At 41.4% G+C, this 16,787-nt stretch overlaps 1 protein-coding gene across 1 annotated transcript in view; it reads right to left on the bottom strand.

Moving 5' to 3' along the window:
* Positions 1-9,315: 9,315 nt before the first annotated feature.
* The window catches only part of thbs1b (thrombospondin 1b), a gene marked incomplete in the record, with an annotated part of 12,451 nt that continues 4,979 nt past the window's right edge, over positions 9,316-16,787 (bottom strand). The window contains 15 exon segments of the mRNA XM_035678894.1: positions 9,316-11,285; positions 11,408-11,547; positions 11,655-11,752; positions 11,847-12,118; positions 12,238-12,465; positions 12,581-12,815; positions 13,908-14,026; positions 14,129-14,288; positions 14,681-14,788; positions 14,892-15,110; positions 15,307-15,459; positions 15,572-15,699; positions 15,981-16,154; positions 16,249-16,425; positions 16,645-16,787. Of these exon segments, the coding sequence (XP_035534787.1) occupies positions 11,278-11,285; positions 11,408-11,547; positions 11,655-11,752; positions 11,847-12,118; positions 12,238-12,465; positions 12,581-12,815; positions 13,908-14,026; positions 14,129-14,288; positions 14,681-14,788; positions 14,892-15,110; positions 15,307-15,459; positions 15,572-15,699; positions 15,981-16,154; positions 16,249-16,425; positions 16,645-16,787 (2,362 nt within the window).

The following is a 16,787-nucleotide window of genomic DNA, read 5'->3' as shown; positions in this document are numbered from 1 at the left end:
GCAGATGCTGCTATAATATAAATTAAATATTGTGTGTGAGACAAAATAGGAACTGGGCCTAAAGATTCAAGATTCAAGAAACTTCAAGCTTCAAGGAGATTAACTTGGTTCTATTATCAATTGCACAAAAAGATTACTCTTCTAACACTGTTTTGTCTCAGCTCAGATCATATCCATACTATGATTGAGTTCACACAGTTTCCATGAAAATTATCCACCTGTGGATGCTGAAAGGCCCAAAGGGCCCAACCTGCTGGAGTAGGCGTTAATGTACAGAACAAAAGACATCTGTTCCTATGCAACAGCAAGTCACATAGCAGGTGATTCAAATGTAAAAAAGACAAGTGAGCAGAAGATGAATAGATAAGAACTCCATTGTTCTTTACGTGTGTCTTCTTTCAACAGGTAGACATAAATCTAGCTTAATATTTGAACATTCCTCACATTCCCCATTATGTAAGCAGTCCACTTGTGCCCTCACATATGGCTCTCCTGATCCAGGCAATCCTTTAACTTCCATCTCTTTTATGTTAAGGTAGACAGAAACAGGAATGTGGGCAGATGTCTTTGATGAAAATGCAAAACTCTACAACAGTCTTAATGGACAGGACACTGAGAGATGTCTATCAACTTCCTTTGGGTGTCTCCAACAGACCTGAGTCATACTGTAGTCCTCCTAGGCAGCTCCTCAATGGGATTCTCTGTTTTTCTTTTTGATTGAGCACTTGGCTTTCACCCACCTGGTTGAGAGCTCATGATGCAATTTCTCATTTTTGTTTTGACTGATTTGTGGTACAAGCTTTGATGCAAGGGGCCATTGTTTGGAGCGTGTAGTCCTCATGGGATCATCCCAATGTTCTGCAGAACTTTCTTCTAGATTTTGAGCACAATACATGTGCCAGTTTCTCTCTCAAAGCATCTCAGCGCTTTTATTGTACTGTGTGTGTGTGTGTGTGTGTGTGTGTGTGTGTGTGAAAAGACAGGACAGAAACAAGGCAGCTCTCAATAGCTACATCAACCAAGAGTGCTGAATTTGTGCCAGGACTCCCACTCACGCTAAAAAAACGACAAAAAGCAGTGATGAACAGTCTGTTTTTTTTTCCACAAAAGGCTGCAGTGTTAGATGAGACGAAGATGATGCTTTTCTCCCTCTCACACTTTGTGCTTCTACCACACGAATGTGACTGTAGTGACTCAGCAAGCGGGTGAATTCACACCAACACAAAATGCCTCAAACCCTCCCTCGCCTCTCTCTCTAAGGTTCTGGCAAGCAGAGGGGATCCTGTTTGTGTGTGTCTATTATCAAGGCAACCCATCTCCCCTCAGTGCTGAGTGCTTCTCCAAGGTGTACAGTACAGCCAGGCAGGCCGGACAGAGAATGGGCTCCATTCTTCTACCCCTCCTGACTCACGGCAAAAGTGCAGCACTACCTCGAGCTCTGGTTTCTGTGGTCCTTTTGTCTCGCGCCACCGGTCGAGGACACAAAATGGGTCTGGAGGGAACCCAACACCGCACCCTCACGTTTCTCATCACTCCTGTGGAAGCAAAAGTCACAGCTAAGAAAAGAAGGAAGCTGTTTTCATGAAGAGAGACTGAAAAATATTTGCTATTTCATCAGCATCTTTTTCATAAAGCAAACTCATTATAAAAATAACAAATCTAATTTTTTATCCATACCTTTTAAACTTTTATACCCATCACCTCTAACATGATATTAGATACAGTGCTATCGTCTCCCCATAACCTTTAAATAGGTATTTCCCGCTCTCACTTGAAACTGTCCCAGGTGGACTGCCCAGTAAAGCAATGCCACTGACCCAGTAATGTGAGAAGAATGCTTTCCTCTGAGTAGGTCCGCTCTGCAAGCATTGGACCTGAATATTACAGAGGCCAATCACTCGTAAGTGGAGCTTTTTGGTGAAGGAATGTTGCCGGTAAACGCAGATTTGCCATTAGATATGTGTGGTACCAAATCTGACCTTCACTATCAAAGGGATACAGTACCTGTGCAAGATCACATGCCAGTAGCTGAAAGGATTAGTGTTTGTGTGTATCTGTATATGTGCACGTGACTGTATGTGTTTGTAACTATAGTTCCATCATAATATTTAACTTAAAAATACACTGACTAATTTTCTATGAATATTATCGTATTTACTCAGAAGTACCTGAGAGGATTATACATATCTTCCTATATTGTTTTACAGTAGATCATCGTGTGAAATGTTGCTTCAACCTCACATTACTTAAAGTGAAAGTATTGCCAAAGAACCTCTGTTAAAGATACAGTGTGTGACATTATTATTATTATTATCATTATTATTATTATTATTATTATTAAGCCTAGTCAAATGAATAATACACATACAAAATGAATATGTTTGTATACAAATATGAATACTGCCTAGATAGTCCCATGACTTGATGGCTCCATAAAAGCATATCTCAGTTCTGTGTTTTTCCTACTGTGATGCACACTGACATACCGGCACCTACTTGTCAGTCAGCCTCATTTGAAGGGAGCTTTTTCCTCATCGATTTTCCCCACTTCCAACTGTCACACAGCCTGGCACAGGCCCTCGGGAGGCTTTTGCAACCTGAGTGGAAACTTGGGGTCTGGCTTGGCCCTGTAGCCCACATTAATCACTTCTGTAAACCTTGTCACAGCATCGGCAGGAGAGACTGGAGGTTTGCCCGTCTCTCTGTTTCTTCTTGGTTTGTTCTTTCCTGGCTCAGCTCCGCCAGTGGAGCTCCTGTTCTGAGGGTCCTGACAGCAGAGGAAAACAGACTCAAGCCAAATGTTTATGTCTTGTTCTGTGTTTGAAAATCCATTATTACATGGGTAAGGACGTGCACTGTATGTGCAATCAGCAACTGTGACATATCAATCTAAAACAGAAGAGGCTTCTGTTAGAGGCTTAACTGACTGCAAACAAAGTGGGTTACTGGGTCGTTCCTTACTTTCAGGATCTACTCAATATGTAAGTCAGTGAGCATCAGCCAAACTGCACCATCACTTTAAATATTCCCAAATATGTCTCAACTAAAATCAGACTTCATCCTTGCAGCGACACATAAACGAAACACAGGTGTCTCTATCTCAACTGTTTACATCTCTGTCTCTCACGCATTGCCGGCCTGTAGGGAAGTCTAGTGTCTGTGTGGAAATCTGTCTTCCACAGCTATCTCTAATATTTCACACCTCTGTGTGGAGAGTGGGGGTGGACGATTTGTGGTCAACAACACAGAATACTTGACTTCCTTTAGGTAGTCGTTCATTTCTGTGAGTGTTCAAACAGAAGACATCATGTCCATTTTCAGGGCAAACTCTGTCCTGAAGCTAACTTAAGAGCTGCCGCTGTCCATGCCACAAGCCTTAATGCTCAGCACAGAGTAATGTTTTTAGATGAGATGAGCTATACAATGTACTCCATTTGCAATACCAATATGAGCTGACAAAAGCAAAAGATCAGTGGGTCAATCATATTACATTATTAATATGTTTATCAATCATCATAAATCCATGTTTGGACATTTTTTTTAGACCTTGTACTTTATCATATTTTATTGTTTTACTATTATATCAAAGTCAGTTAGTCAAAGTGAGCTTTATTTTTTACATAGATTGAAATATAGGGATGCAGGATTTAGGATTTTTCACGATATGCCGATATTTTCTAGCTCTTTTTTTCTGATTGCTGATATATCATCAAAGTAGATACTGAGTTCAGACTGGACTAAAGTGGTAGACTGACTGACAGATCACTAGCGTGGCTTAAAATGCAATTCAGTGAAAGGTTTTGCTTAATTACAAAAACAGCTGGTGTCAGAAAAAAAGAAAACATCTGAATTTGGATTTCAGTAAGGATTAATTTTGGTCTTACACATTTATGTCGAGCCAATTAGATTCTGCTAGTTGTTATCTTTACACATATTTGGTTGTGGCCACACCCATGAGCAAACTGTGTGTTTTGAATCTGACATGTTCTGTACTTTGCTTTTTGATGCTGTTACCTCCACAGCTGGATATTATGGTTATTAGAGCCTGTGAATCTACAGTGACGTTAATGTGCAGCTGAGTCATAGCGGTACTGATAGTAGAGGTATACAGTATGGGCACACACTGTCTTTGCTGTGGCAGGGGTGCTGTGTGTTTGAAGCCGAGTCTGTAACTCGACACAAGGCCAAGGCCAGAAGGAATTACAGGCCGTCGGATAAACAGAAGCTGTAGAGGAGTAGCAGGGCGTGCTCCCTTCAGGAAATTAAAAGCCATTGCTTCTTCCTTCAGTCTCCCTATCCTCTCTCATCTGCTGCCAGTTCGGTTAATGAATAGCACACTAATAGTGTCTGGGGTCTTTTCTTTTCTGCTGTTGTCTGTATAGGGCATTCACCCTTATACTACATACATATTGTTATGTATGAGCACCAAAAAAAAGGATTCTGTGGTTAGTAGGTGCATTGTCAAAGCCTGCAGTAATTGCTGCAACAAATTGGAAACACAGTTGCCTCATATCTTATCGTTAACATCACGATGAACCATTTTTTGACTATAATAAATCATCAGAGGTATCTTTAATCATACCTTAATGACACCATGAAACAGCAGTTAGATGATCTTTATTTAACAGAATTTGTTTGCACTATAGTTGGGGATTTAAAAAATCCTTCAGATTTGATTGGATTAAGATAGGGAGCTGTAGAAGACTGGTGGCCTCTACCCACACCTACTTGACGCATTTGTTAGATCAGATCATAATTAGACCACAACCACACTCTTCAGTAATGTAACATAATGACATCCAGAGACACACCTCCTGCTATAATATTGCTTTGTTAGCTACTACCCCCACGAGCTAACAGTCAAGTGCAGTTTTATTTGATGAGCCCTGAATCCCATTTGGTTTGCAAAATGTATGTATACATCCAATTCACACAGGGACACAGGATTAGAACTTGAAACATTTATTTTTTATTTCACTGTCTACTAAAACATGTCAAAATAAGGTCAGAACATACCTGATGATTTTGGAAACTTGGAAAACTTTTTGACTAAGTAAGCAAAGTTAGGAAAAAATATATAGTTAGGAAAGAATTTTAGGTCACTTATTTCAAATAATGAGTTAAAGGAAAGAAAGATCTCCGCAGAGACAAGGAAAGCTGTTCTAAATTCTGAACCTTCATTGGATGCAGGGTGCTCTGCATGGAAATCTGCATGACTGGTCTTTTGTTTTTATGTTTTAACATTTTAATAACATGCCACACATGAAAAAGAGATTGTATCTCGTTGTCGTTAAGCGTAATAGTGGAGGACTTGTATATTAAAGTCGAGGAGAGCATGTGCAGGGTATTTCCACACTAAAAGTAAAGTAAAAGCAGGCATTTGGCATTTGTATCAAAACGATAAAATAGGGAACAAGAACGAATTTCATCCATAATGGAATTCTGGTCAAACACGGTTTTGCCAACGTGGTCCTCTTTGGGTTGTTTTGGAACATTTATCTTTTCACTATTCAAACACTTGCTCTGCCTCACTTGTGTCCAGAAGAAGATGGAGGAAAAACAAACAGTAGTAATGCACAAAGAAGTGACAGGGTTCAAGAGGCAAGCAAACATGTAAGACATGTCTTGCTCAAAACCTCAAAAACATGTCTGTGATTAGATTTCAATGCATGGTTCTCATACCAGACACTTGGAAATGATCAACAATTTTTCACCTCACTGTTTTTAAATTGTGAACTTGCTTTTCATAACCTGTCATTTTATTGTCCTAGGGACATGCCAACATGAGAGCAAATATTTATGACATCCTGAAAATTATGTTTTAGAGATGTTTTTTTTTACATATCACTATGCGTCAAAGGTGATAAAGTCACATTTTTCCATCAAAATATCCACTGCCTGTTTGAGTTCACCAGCTGCGACAAGCTCTGGGGTCAGAGGTCAAAGCACATCCTAGTCAGGAATACTACATTGCGACTGCCAACAATCACAGGAACCATATTGTTCTCTATGGGGAATTCTTCTATGATTGCTTACAGAAGGGAATTACATAAAAGTCGCCTAAGTGTTTGTGTGATTATATAGCAGTTATGTCACTAGTCTGGCATAATCAAAAGAACTTCACTGATACCCTGATTGTTGTAAAACTCATTAAACTGTTCTGAAGTGGTAGTTAGGGGCTGTCATGGGGCCTTGACTTTGAGAAACGGAAAGTCTTAGTTAATAAAACAAGGGTCCCAAAGTGTGCCAGTGACCACTGATATAGAGTAATGACATTTAGCTGTTTGACACAAAGCTTAACTAGAAAATATTTTTATTTCTTCACAAACATGAAACACTTTCCATAGTTCAGCAGTTAAAACAGGATGAAAGTGAACAAACCAGTTCAGTTCGACAACTTGTAAGCATGGGCAAGGCTTCTAAAAGCTAGATGAATCAATCCTAAATAATTAAATCAATAATTAGTTATTTTCCAGTTTATCCAGGAGGCACCTAACCCTTAAAATGAATATGTTATTGGCCCAAATCACAAGGTGATGCTGCATACGCCTCTCTACCCAAGTAGTGAGATATCACAACTTAACAAGTTAACCACTTAACTAGTGGTGAAACCATTTGACAATGAATTGACAAGTTGATTAACTAGTGATGTCCTTTTATCAAGCAAAAATTTCAAAAATTTTCTGGTTCCAGCATCCCAAATGTGAAGATTTGCTGATCTTTCCTGTTTTACATCATGGTTAATAAAACTGCCTTTGTGTTTTGTACTGTTGGTTGACAGAAAAAATATGTAAGATTGATTGATTGAAAAGTAGCAAGAGCGGATGTAATAAGTAGGTGTTTCTGGATTATAGATGCTTCAGTTGTTGAAGGCTCCATTAGGCAAAGATCTCTAGCAACAGCAAGGCCAAGCATGTGTGGAATCAGAAAGCCCAGATGACTCAAGGTGTTACATAACCACTGGAGTAATGATTGTAACAATTGTGGCGCCTGCAGCTGTTTTTTCTTAAAAAACAGTAGACTGCAGGTGTCATTGAGGTTGTATTTTGATCCCACCCTACACACCCAACTAATACTATGATGGAAAGAAAATGCCTTGACTAAAACCACATTCCAGACTTAGTTTTTATTGTTCAAGAAAATGTTATTCTATTCTTATTTGAGTCTCAGATACTGTATGTACAGGTGGTGTCTTACAGCTCCTGTGCTTACAAATGTGCATGGTGGGTGAATGGCACAGTAGTGAGTGGGGGGTCCTCCATCTTAACATAACACTTCAACACCTCAATACACAGCAGCATGAAGCACAAAGGTGTTGAATGACAGACTAGAGGCGGAGGGAGGCCAGATCAAATGTAGCGTTTCAGGGTTTAAGATTGAGGTTTCAGGCCAATTGTGGCAGCGGGTTATGCAAATGGAGCGAAGTCTCTCCACTTCCCTGGGTGGATTACAGGAGCTAAATAAAGCCGTTGTAACACCAGGGTGGATGGCCTTTGTTCCATTCATCAGCACTTTGCAATAGTTGCTAGACTTCAAGGCTAATGTATTATCCTTTTACTGCAAAAGGTGCTTTTTGTAGACCCATTAAAGGTGCTGGAGGTTATTGGGTGGGTCATTTTCAGCTTTGGTCTGTCATTACTTAAGGAGTGTGTGTGGGGCAAGCAATCATAGTCGTGACTTGTAACCGGAAGGCTGCCGGTTTGAAGTCCTGGTCTTGCTGGGAAAATCTAAGAATGGGCAACATGACACACTGTGGTTTCCGTAAATAGTTTCTTGATCAAGGTGTCTTAAAGCAATATATCTAAATCTAATCAGGATATAGCTAGTAGCTTCAGAATAATTGTACTGTATCACTGCATCTGTATAAGACCCATTAGGCTCTGGGAGGATACAACTATTATCACTAGTCACTATTTTAATTTCCAAAATATAAGGAAGATATAACATAATGTACATAAAAACAGACTACAGACATAGTCAGACACTGAAAGACAAAATTAACGTGAGATAATTGTCTGTGTGTGAAACCGGTGGGGATTCCCAATGTGGCAACACTCACATCCTGACATGCAGCCTATAAAGGGTCTGAGAGTAAACACGTGGAAGTTTGTAGACAGCTGGCAGGGACGTGTGAGAACTGCAAATGGTATTAAGATGTCTAGCCTTCAGTGCTGGCACATTGTAATAATCCATAATAACTCATGCTGCGTTGTCATCTTTAATAAGAACTTTTAGACTTTATAATTGACTTCCCGGATTAAAAAAGGCTAAAATGTCATAGTATAACCAATAATTGTTTGCCTTTCTCCATGTGATTGCTACAGAAGAACAGTGAGTCATCCTATACTCAGTTCATAAAAAGCTCTTACTGAACATGTCAAACCACATTGTGTCTGGTTGGCCCATCAGTAAAAACTGAAGAAGAGCTTGGTTTTTTGCATGAGCAAAGATGTAGCCACCATGGTCACAGAAACTCAAACATCAACGGAAAGTCTAGTCGGGCCGTGTCTTTATTTGTACTCAGTTTACTCGGGTTGGATAGTGACCCCTTGCATTGAATTGTGAGAACTGTGGTTACAGAGAAAAATTACATGTATTGCTTTTGGAGCCTGCTTCTCATTAATTGGTGGTGTTGCCAGTTTTGTTTTTTTGGAAAATATATTTAGTGTATGCATGTCTGTTTCAGGTGTTTTTCAAAACTTATAATGAACTCACGATGTTCAAATTGATTGAGACAAATCAGAGTACTCTTGATACACAACAGGGATCTATGAGGACACTTTGTGCTCTTCCTGTGTTGTGTTTCTGCTATTTTGTCCACCAGTATATTTCATCAGTCTGTGTGTCCCGAAGTCAGTCAGCCAATGTCAAGGTTTGTGTCGGTCTAATATTTGCTCTCCATGTTGTTTAACCTTCTGCAGAGGTCAGTGCAGATCAAGCTGAGGAGCAGACGTCTGTGTCACATTCCTCATGTGGCCTTCATCACAGAGGCGATGTGTGCCTCTCTGCAGAGAGAAAGGCCTTAAAGCACTACTCTGTTTGTGCCTTGGGGAAACTGGGCAATCGCTTTGACTTTGAGTATATTCATTGGGGCTTCAGTAGACCTAATCAAAGCCGGTTGTCTTCGTGATGTGTTCTGGTCAGAAAAGGCCTACATCAAGTCTGGTCTGAGCCGTCCACCAGTTTGTGTTTAATGTAAAACATGTATTTCCATGTCAACTAAACAAGATCTACACTTGATAAACAATGGATTTGGACTTGGATGGAAAATTATAAAACAGCTCAAAGAAAAGACAAACAAAAGCCCAGACATTCTTGAGAATTTTAACAACTATTTATTGTCTTGAAGTATGTAACAAAATAATCGCTATAATTAAAAACAGCATTTTTGCTTTGTACAACTAAGAAAATGTTTACAGACAAGCCAAACTAATTGTACAAAAATAATGGTAACAATGATACACAATAACAAAGAAGGTAAAAACGATAAAGAACAGAACATCCTCACGTCAGTGTGCAAACCGTTTATACAGATGGACATGTGCCCTTTGGTAAGGCAACAAATCCTGATAAATTATTTAAATAGCATTTATCTACACACACGCACACACACAAATCAACCTCTCACAAACAGCTAAGACAAAACAGAACAATAATTTATCTGGTAAAAACAGCATTGGACATACATGATAAAGCAAAATTATTTATAAAAAAGAAATCTCCCATTTTACTGTAATTTTCACCGGGGTAGATCACGGGATTGGGAGCTCAATGTGTTTTTTAGATATGAAATGTCATACTATTTACAACTCATGCTACAGTAGCACTAAGATGTCCACCATTTCAAAGGAATATGAAAAAGTACTTAGGTTGTGTTTTTGTTTGATCAAATTATACAACAGCAATGAGGTAATATTTGTACATCAAAGATTTCCTTTGTTTTTCATCTCTCTCTGAAGAAAAGGCACACAAGTCACATACACTTATGCTATCTGAAGAATACCTAATTCACTTTGTACAAAGGGAGATGATAGACACTGACAAGAGCGAGCATCCAGTTTCTGACACCTGGCTGTACTTGATTTTGGGTGCGTTTCTGTTGTGATATTGCATGGATTTTACTTTTTCCAAGCATTCAAATTTCCTTTGCTGCCTACATTGTAGGCAAGAGTCAAATAAATTACTTGTATTTACATAATTTTAAATTGAAATCCTCAAAAGCTGAGGGAGATAAATCTCTTTATTGACCAAGGTTTTGATGGGGAGTATTTTGGAAGCAATACTGGCTTTGAGATCACTAGCGCTAGTAATTCTCTGTAAAATATAATCCTCATATTTTTTTCTTACTGGTTTGATATGGGAAGGTTGTCACTTCCATCTCACCCTGAGAGTTGTTTAGTTAACCAGACAACATCAACAAAGCCTGTGATACTTGTAAGTTAAAAAGCTAGCTAACCTAAATTTAATTTTATATTTATCTTCTCCATAGTTATTCTCTACAGAGATTCTTAGGTAGATGCACTGTATGCCAGATACACATACAGTGCATGAACACAAACATCAACATCATGTTCCCCTTATTTCTAACTTGCTCCACTCCCAACCCTTTTCTTAAGTCACAAGTCCTCAACAACAAAGATTCCTAAAAACATGTTACTGCTGTCTTCATCCTTTGAGTCCTCAAAAGTTGTATCATTCAGAATCTACATCCTGGCAGATATGGTAAAGCAAAGGGAATATTTTTTTTTTCCTTTGGGATGTCCACCCAGAAAATAAGGTAGAAAGGCACACAGGCTGAAGAAGTGAGACAGAAAGAGAGAGAGAGAGAGAGAGAGAGAGAGAGAGAGAGAGAGAGATGTAAAGGCTTGGAAGTGGCTATAGTTGTCTATGGGGAGCCGTTCCCGCACAGAGATGAATGAGGTCTTTCAGAGAGCGAGAAAGCAGGCGGAGCTGGGATAGAAAGGTGTTTGTGTCCTAATGGCAGAGCTAGAGGGTTTGTTTTCTTTTTTATCCAGCTCTCCCTGCTCTCGTGGATGCTATGGATGGAGGAGAAGGCGCTCTCTGATCCTCAAGTGGCAGTCAACAGGTTGGTGCTCTGCCCGAACCAGCCTCAAGCTACCCTGAGGCTGACCACATGCCCTTCGCCTCGTCCGAGTGTGCGTGCCACAGAAGAAAGAGGTGCGGAGATAGATCGGTCCCTGGACTTTGCATCAGAATACATAAGTTCATACTTTATACAAAAAAGGTGCATTCCTCAGAGCTTCCTGCGCTGTGCATTCAGACATCTGTTAAAAGAAAGAGACAGAATAAAATAAGTTGGATATGGCCTCCTCAAGAGCCAAACATCAAATGCTTTCTGGGATGCTGCTTTTACGATCACTTTGGTTGATTTTATGTAATTCCTTACCTCTGCATTCATACTTGAGGTCTGAGAAGTATACCATCTCTTGTGAGAAGACAAAAAGACCTAGCCTGCCACCCGCATATGTCTTGTCATAGATGTTACCAGAATCTGCCATGATCTTCTTGCCCTCGTACATCACAACTCTGTGGGAATAAAGAAAAAATTAAAGTTGGTGAGGTCCAAAGCTTGGGATTTTAACATCATGTGAAGAGTACACGTCTATGTGGACTAGTTAATATCCTCTGCCCACCTAATAAGTCCTGTTCTCGGTCTGTGGATCAGATGCCATCTGTAGGCAGTGAAGTCTTTCCATCCAACATTCTTTAGGTCATGCCAGAGAAGGCGGACCTAAAGAATGGGGAAATAAACAGCCTTGAGTTAATATTTTTACACAATCATCCATTGGGTGATAGAACCTCCAGGAGCCCACCACATTTCTTACCTGTCCTGTGGTATTCCCTGTGTGCCAGAGGGCGTTCCTGAGGTGCTCTCCTGGGCCAGTGGTGGAGTTAACCACTTTAATGGAAAGACCAGAGTAGCCCTGGGCTTTGGTGGGTTTATTCGACCAGTATGTCTGCGTGATCTGCTTCCACATCACGACATAGAACCTGGAACTTGACTGATAACCAAACACAAAACCAGCGTAATCATCATCTCTCTCTGTGTTGATGAAAAAGGTCCCACTGAAGTCCACTGAATTGAATTCGTGGTAACCTGAAGGGAAAATAGGAAGGGAAGTTAGACAATTTCAGCTGAATAAATTATATTGAATGTACGCTAATTGAGTGAAATTGGGTTCATTTTGACAATCACAACACATTCTTTTTACTTACCAACAGCGATGCCAGGGTCGCAATTGACAGTCTGAACCAACTCTTTGCCCTGATGGCGGACAACCCAGTTAGGATCAATCTGCGAGGTGCCTTTGGGGTCCAGAGGAACCATCTGGAACTTGCGGAAGTCTGTCTCACTAATGTCAAAGTTCTCCGGACAGACGTCATAGATGTCAGGCACGTTGTCTTGGTCAAAGTCATCCTTGCAAGCGTCTCCACGGCCATCACCTGAAAAATATACATTAATTCATTAATGATATTACTCTTTTTTAAGGTCTCCAGACATGCTGTGAGCTTTCAGTTTATTGCTGCTTTAGAACTGCTCACGGCCGATTTCGCTCACCATCAGAGTCCAATTGGTCAGGGTTGAAGGCCAGTCGGCAGTTATCCTTGTCATCAGGGATGCCATCGTTGTCGTCATCATGATCACAGGCGTCTCCCTTGCCATCCTTGTCATGGTCAGCCTGGTTGGCATTGGGGATGTACGGGCAATTGTCCAGGTTGTTCTGGTGTCCGTCCTCATCAATGTCCTGGTTACTGTCACACTTGTCTCCCACACGGTCATCATCTGAATCCACCTGCAATTTGCGTTAGAGTTATGACTTAATGCATGGCTTAAGGGGAAAATGGAGTATTAACACAGGTGATTACATTCCACTGTGTGTTTCCTGCTACCATTGATATTTCATCTTTCCTCTCCTGCTTCCATTAAGGACTTTCCTTAGGCTGAAATCACTTTGCCTCTGTAAAGCTGTCAAGCTCAATTTGTCCACAATCTGTCAGCAGGTTTCAGCTACTGAAAATCTAACATCACTCCACATGACTGTTGTTCCTCCTACTCCAATTTGCTTGTTAAATGCCTCCAGCATCTGCAGTGAAGGAGAAGTCATGCTAGCCCTACCTGGCAGGACTAGACACCCCCTGCGGCACTAAGAAAGAATAGGGGCAAGGGAGATAAATGGAAGGACATTGAGGGTGGGAGCAGGGGTGGATCATCGAAAATTCTACTGTCAAAGAGCTCAATAAGACTACAACGTTTGAAGAGGGCATTTTTGTGCAGTTTTTGTAGTCTTTGAAATAGCAAATAGCATTGCTGCATCCATGTCTGGACTTGTCTCTTTTGGCTTTGAATTGCAGCAAGTAATTCACTTTTTAAAAACCACATCAGTATAGATTTAGACTACCCCCTCCTTTCCCCATCCTTTGCCTGAGCCCTGTTGTTCATCACATTCCTATTTCTCAGTGTAGCATGGCACAGGTGGACTGAGCCGGCCTGTGGTGCGCAGACAGGGCATGCACACAGCCCAGGGCGAGCCCATTCCTCGGTAATATCCAGCCTGGGGCCTCTTCCCTCACATTAGCTAGCTAACGTCAATGGGCCATTGAAAAGACCCCTAGCCCCCCATCACGCCTTATTGAACTGATGTGCCCTTAAGCTGCATACAGGATTTACTCCACCTTTACATGGCATGATAAAGCCTAGACAGCTACACAGGGCTAATCACTGAGGCTCTGTCTCAATTGAAAGACAGATATATGCTGAGCTATAGAAAAAGGCAGGCGGATAAATGTGGATTATTGTTGGTGGGTGAGGTGGAAGGAAATGGGGAAGGGTAGTGTGTATATATGTGTGTGTGTGTGTGTGTGTATGTGTGTGTGTGTCTACACACCTGATCAGGATTATGTTCAAGAGGGCAATTGTCACACATGTCTCCCACTCCATCCAGATCTGTGTCTCTCTGGTCGACATTGTACACATAGGGGCAGTTGTCCTTCTCATTCAGTATGCCTTGGGAATAAATTGGAAACATGATATGAAAAGCCAGTACAAAATATGTTACTCAAAAAGCATGACCTCACTTCAGCACAGACATAAAGATTTAGTTCTCACCATCTCCATCGATGTCCACAGCACAGGCATCTCCCTCTCCATTGTTATCTGTGTCCGTTTGGTCTGGGTTACTATCGTAGGGGCAGTTGTCGCAGCTGTCACCAACATCATCGCGGTCATAGTCATACTGCCTCGGGTTGTACACGAATGGACAGTTGTCCTGTTTTACAAAGGAGAAGAGAATGAGTTAAGGATAGGTTTTCAGGTGCAGTACTTGTCGTTCGCCATCTGAGCCTGAGTGGATCTGTTTACAGGGCGGGAGAGATGCAGGATGAAAAGGCGCTTTATTTTTAGGTCCTGTCCCAAATCTAATGTTAGGATTAACAAACACACAGTGCAGCTCCTTCAAAGCTGTACCTCAGTGTTGGAATTTGAGGTTTTGGCTCAGGCTGGGGAGAAACATTTGCTTTCTCGCTGATCCACCCCTCCCCTTCCCTCTCTCCACCAGCCTTATTATTAGACAGTATGAATGATGAATCCAAAAATCCCAGTCACCAAACACACACACTCCCTTGTTCACTGTTATAGCCACATCTGGAGAGGTTCACTTACCCTGTCGTCAGGAATGCCATCATTGTCATCATCATTGTCACAAGCATCTCCAATGCCGTCTTTATCGTAATCTTCTTGCCCAGAGTTGGGGAGGTTGGGACAGTTGTCCTGGATAACATACAATGCATTTAGACAATCAGTGATTATCACAATCACAGAAATTTCTTAAGTGACTTTACTTCATCAAATTAGCTGCTTCACCACTATGTACCTTTTTGCAGTGGTAAGTGGCGTTCTCCACACAAACCAAGTCAGCATTGGGCCATCCATCCAGATCTGTGTCCTCTCCACAGATGTGCCCATTGCCAGCATAGCCAGGCTTGCACTCGCAGCGGTACATGGGATCGGCAAAGTGTCCAAGGTAGTTACAGCGGGCGTTTTTGTTGCAGTCATGGCTTCCATCGAGGCAGGGATTACGGGGCGTGCACACCTGGAGAGGGGACGCATAGTTTGAATGATCAATGATCAAACTGCGTAGTCAACATGCATGGCATTCTGTTCCTTACATCAACTATTCCTTTTATCAATATTTATCATGTGTTTCATCAGCTGGTATCTCCTTTTGACGGAGAATTTGCTGTTGTTTTCTGATTGGCTGCTTAATACAAAGACAAGACTGTACTTGCCTGTTTCTTAGCAGCAGCCTGCTCCACACCTCTGCCAAACGGCTGGGGTCCTGAGTAGCGAGGAGGGCAGGGCAGACAGTTGTAGCCAGAATCTGTGTTCTCACAGCGGTGCACACCATTAAACTCAAAGCAAGCGTCTGGGACCTCCTTGCACTGTTTTAGGATGAAAAGAACAACCATTGAGATTGTTAAACTGGAGACTTAGTAGTCTCAATCCATGTTTGTAGCTGAAAAAATCACAATACAAGTTCTAAGGAATTTTTACCTCATCAACATCTTTACACTTGATACCATTGCCAGAGTATCCAGCTGGGCACTTTCCACACTTCCAGGAACCATCTGGGAAACTGGTGCACTTTGCTCCAGCAAAGCAGGGGTTAGACAGGCATCCATCTGAAAACAACAAGGTTGGCTCATTAGCAAGACATCAACTACAACATCAAAGCTATCATTCAGAACCTTTTAATCAGGTAAATCTCATTTCAGTAATGATCTCATTGCAAAGGGACATCTCAGTATATAAAAGTATAACTAAATAATTAAAACTTCTAATAAAAAGGGTGCCCAAACACAAGAGCAATATATTAAATTAAAGTACAGAAATTATGTTTAAATTATGTTTTAATTATACAGATACATGGAACTCAATTATAGAAGCTCTGTAAGTGCGTTACCAATTGGGCAGGCTTTCTTGTTGCACAACTGGGTGTCTTTGGCATCACCAACACACTCTTTGCCACCGTATTTTGGTGCAGGGTCATTGCACAGGCGTTTACGAATCTGGACACCACCTCCACAGGTTAGAGTGCAGGTATCCCATGGTGACCAGGGTCCCCAGTTGCCATTGACTATGGGAGACAAGAAGAAAACATGAATCATTTCTATCCTTGCTATATATAACACACAAATACAACCAAGCAGCGAATATCAGATGGAACTTACTGGGGCAAGGAGACTTCTGACATTTCTCGGTTTGTCGACCCTCTCCCTCACAGTCCTTTCCTCCAAGCTGAGGGGTGGGGGAGTTGCAGAGGCGGATACGGGTGATGACACCAGCACCACAGGTGACAGAGCAAGATGACCAGGGTGACCAATGGCTCCAGCTGCCATCCTGCTTAACTGAAAGCCGCAAAAAAAGGTCAGGGGTCAGTTATCAGAAAAGCAAAGCGTTGGACCACTGTGGCACTCTATTTCATACATCATGGAACACTGATGATGACAGGCTGGCAAAAGTCAAAGTAAAATCACAGACTTACTACATGTAAATCAGGCTGGCTGCTTATTTGTTTGTGTCGTTTGTGTCCGGATGATGGGTGAGAGTATGTTGTGTTAACTCACAGCGCTTGTCACACTCCTGGAGGTAGCAGTCTCGGGTCTGCACAGAGGTGCCCTCACAGTTGTTATTGATACGGTCGCAAGAGCGCCCACGCTGTTGGATGCCCCGCCCACAAGACACAGAACAATGGGTCCATTCAGACCAT

Source organism: Morone saxatilis, unplaced genomic scaffold, assembly GCF_004916995.1.
Source record: "Morone saxatilis isolate NCDOM2014 unplaced genomic scaffold, NCSU_SB_2.0 Contig7, whole genome shotgun sequence".
Lineage (NCBI taxonomy): Eukaryota > Metazoa > Chordata > Actinopteri > Moronidae > Morone > Morone saxatilis.
The sequence above is the reverse complement of the archived record's forward strand: the minus strand, read 5'-3'. Positions and strand labels throughout refer to the sequence as shown.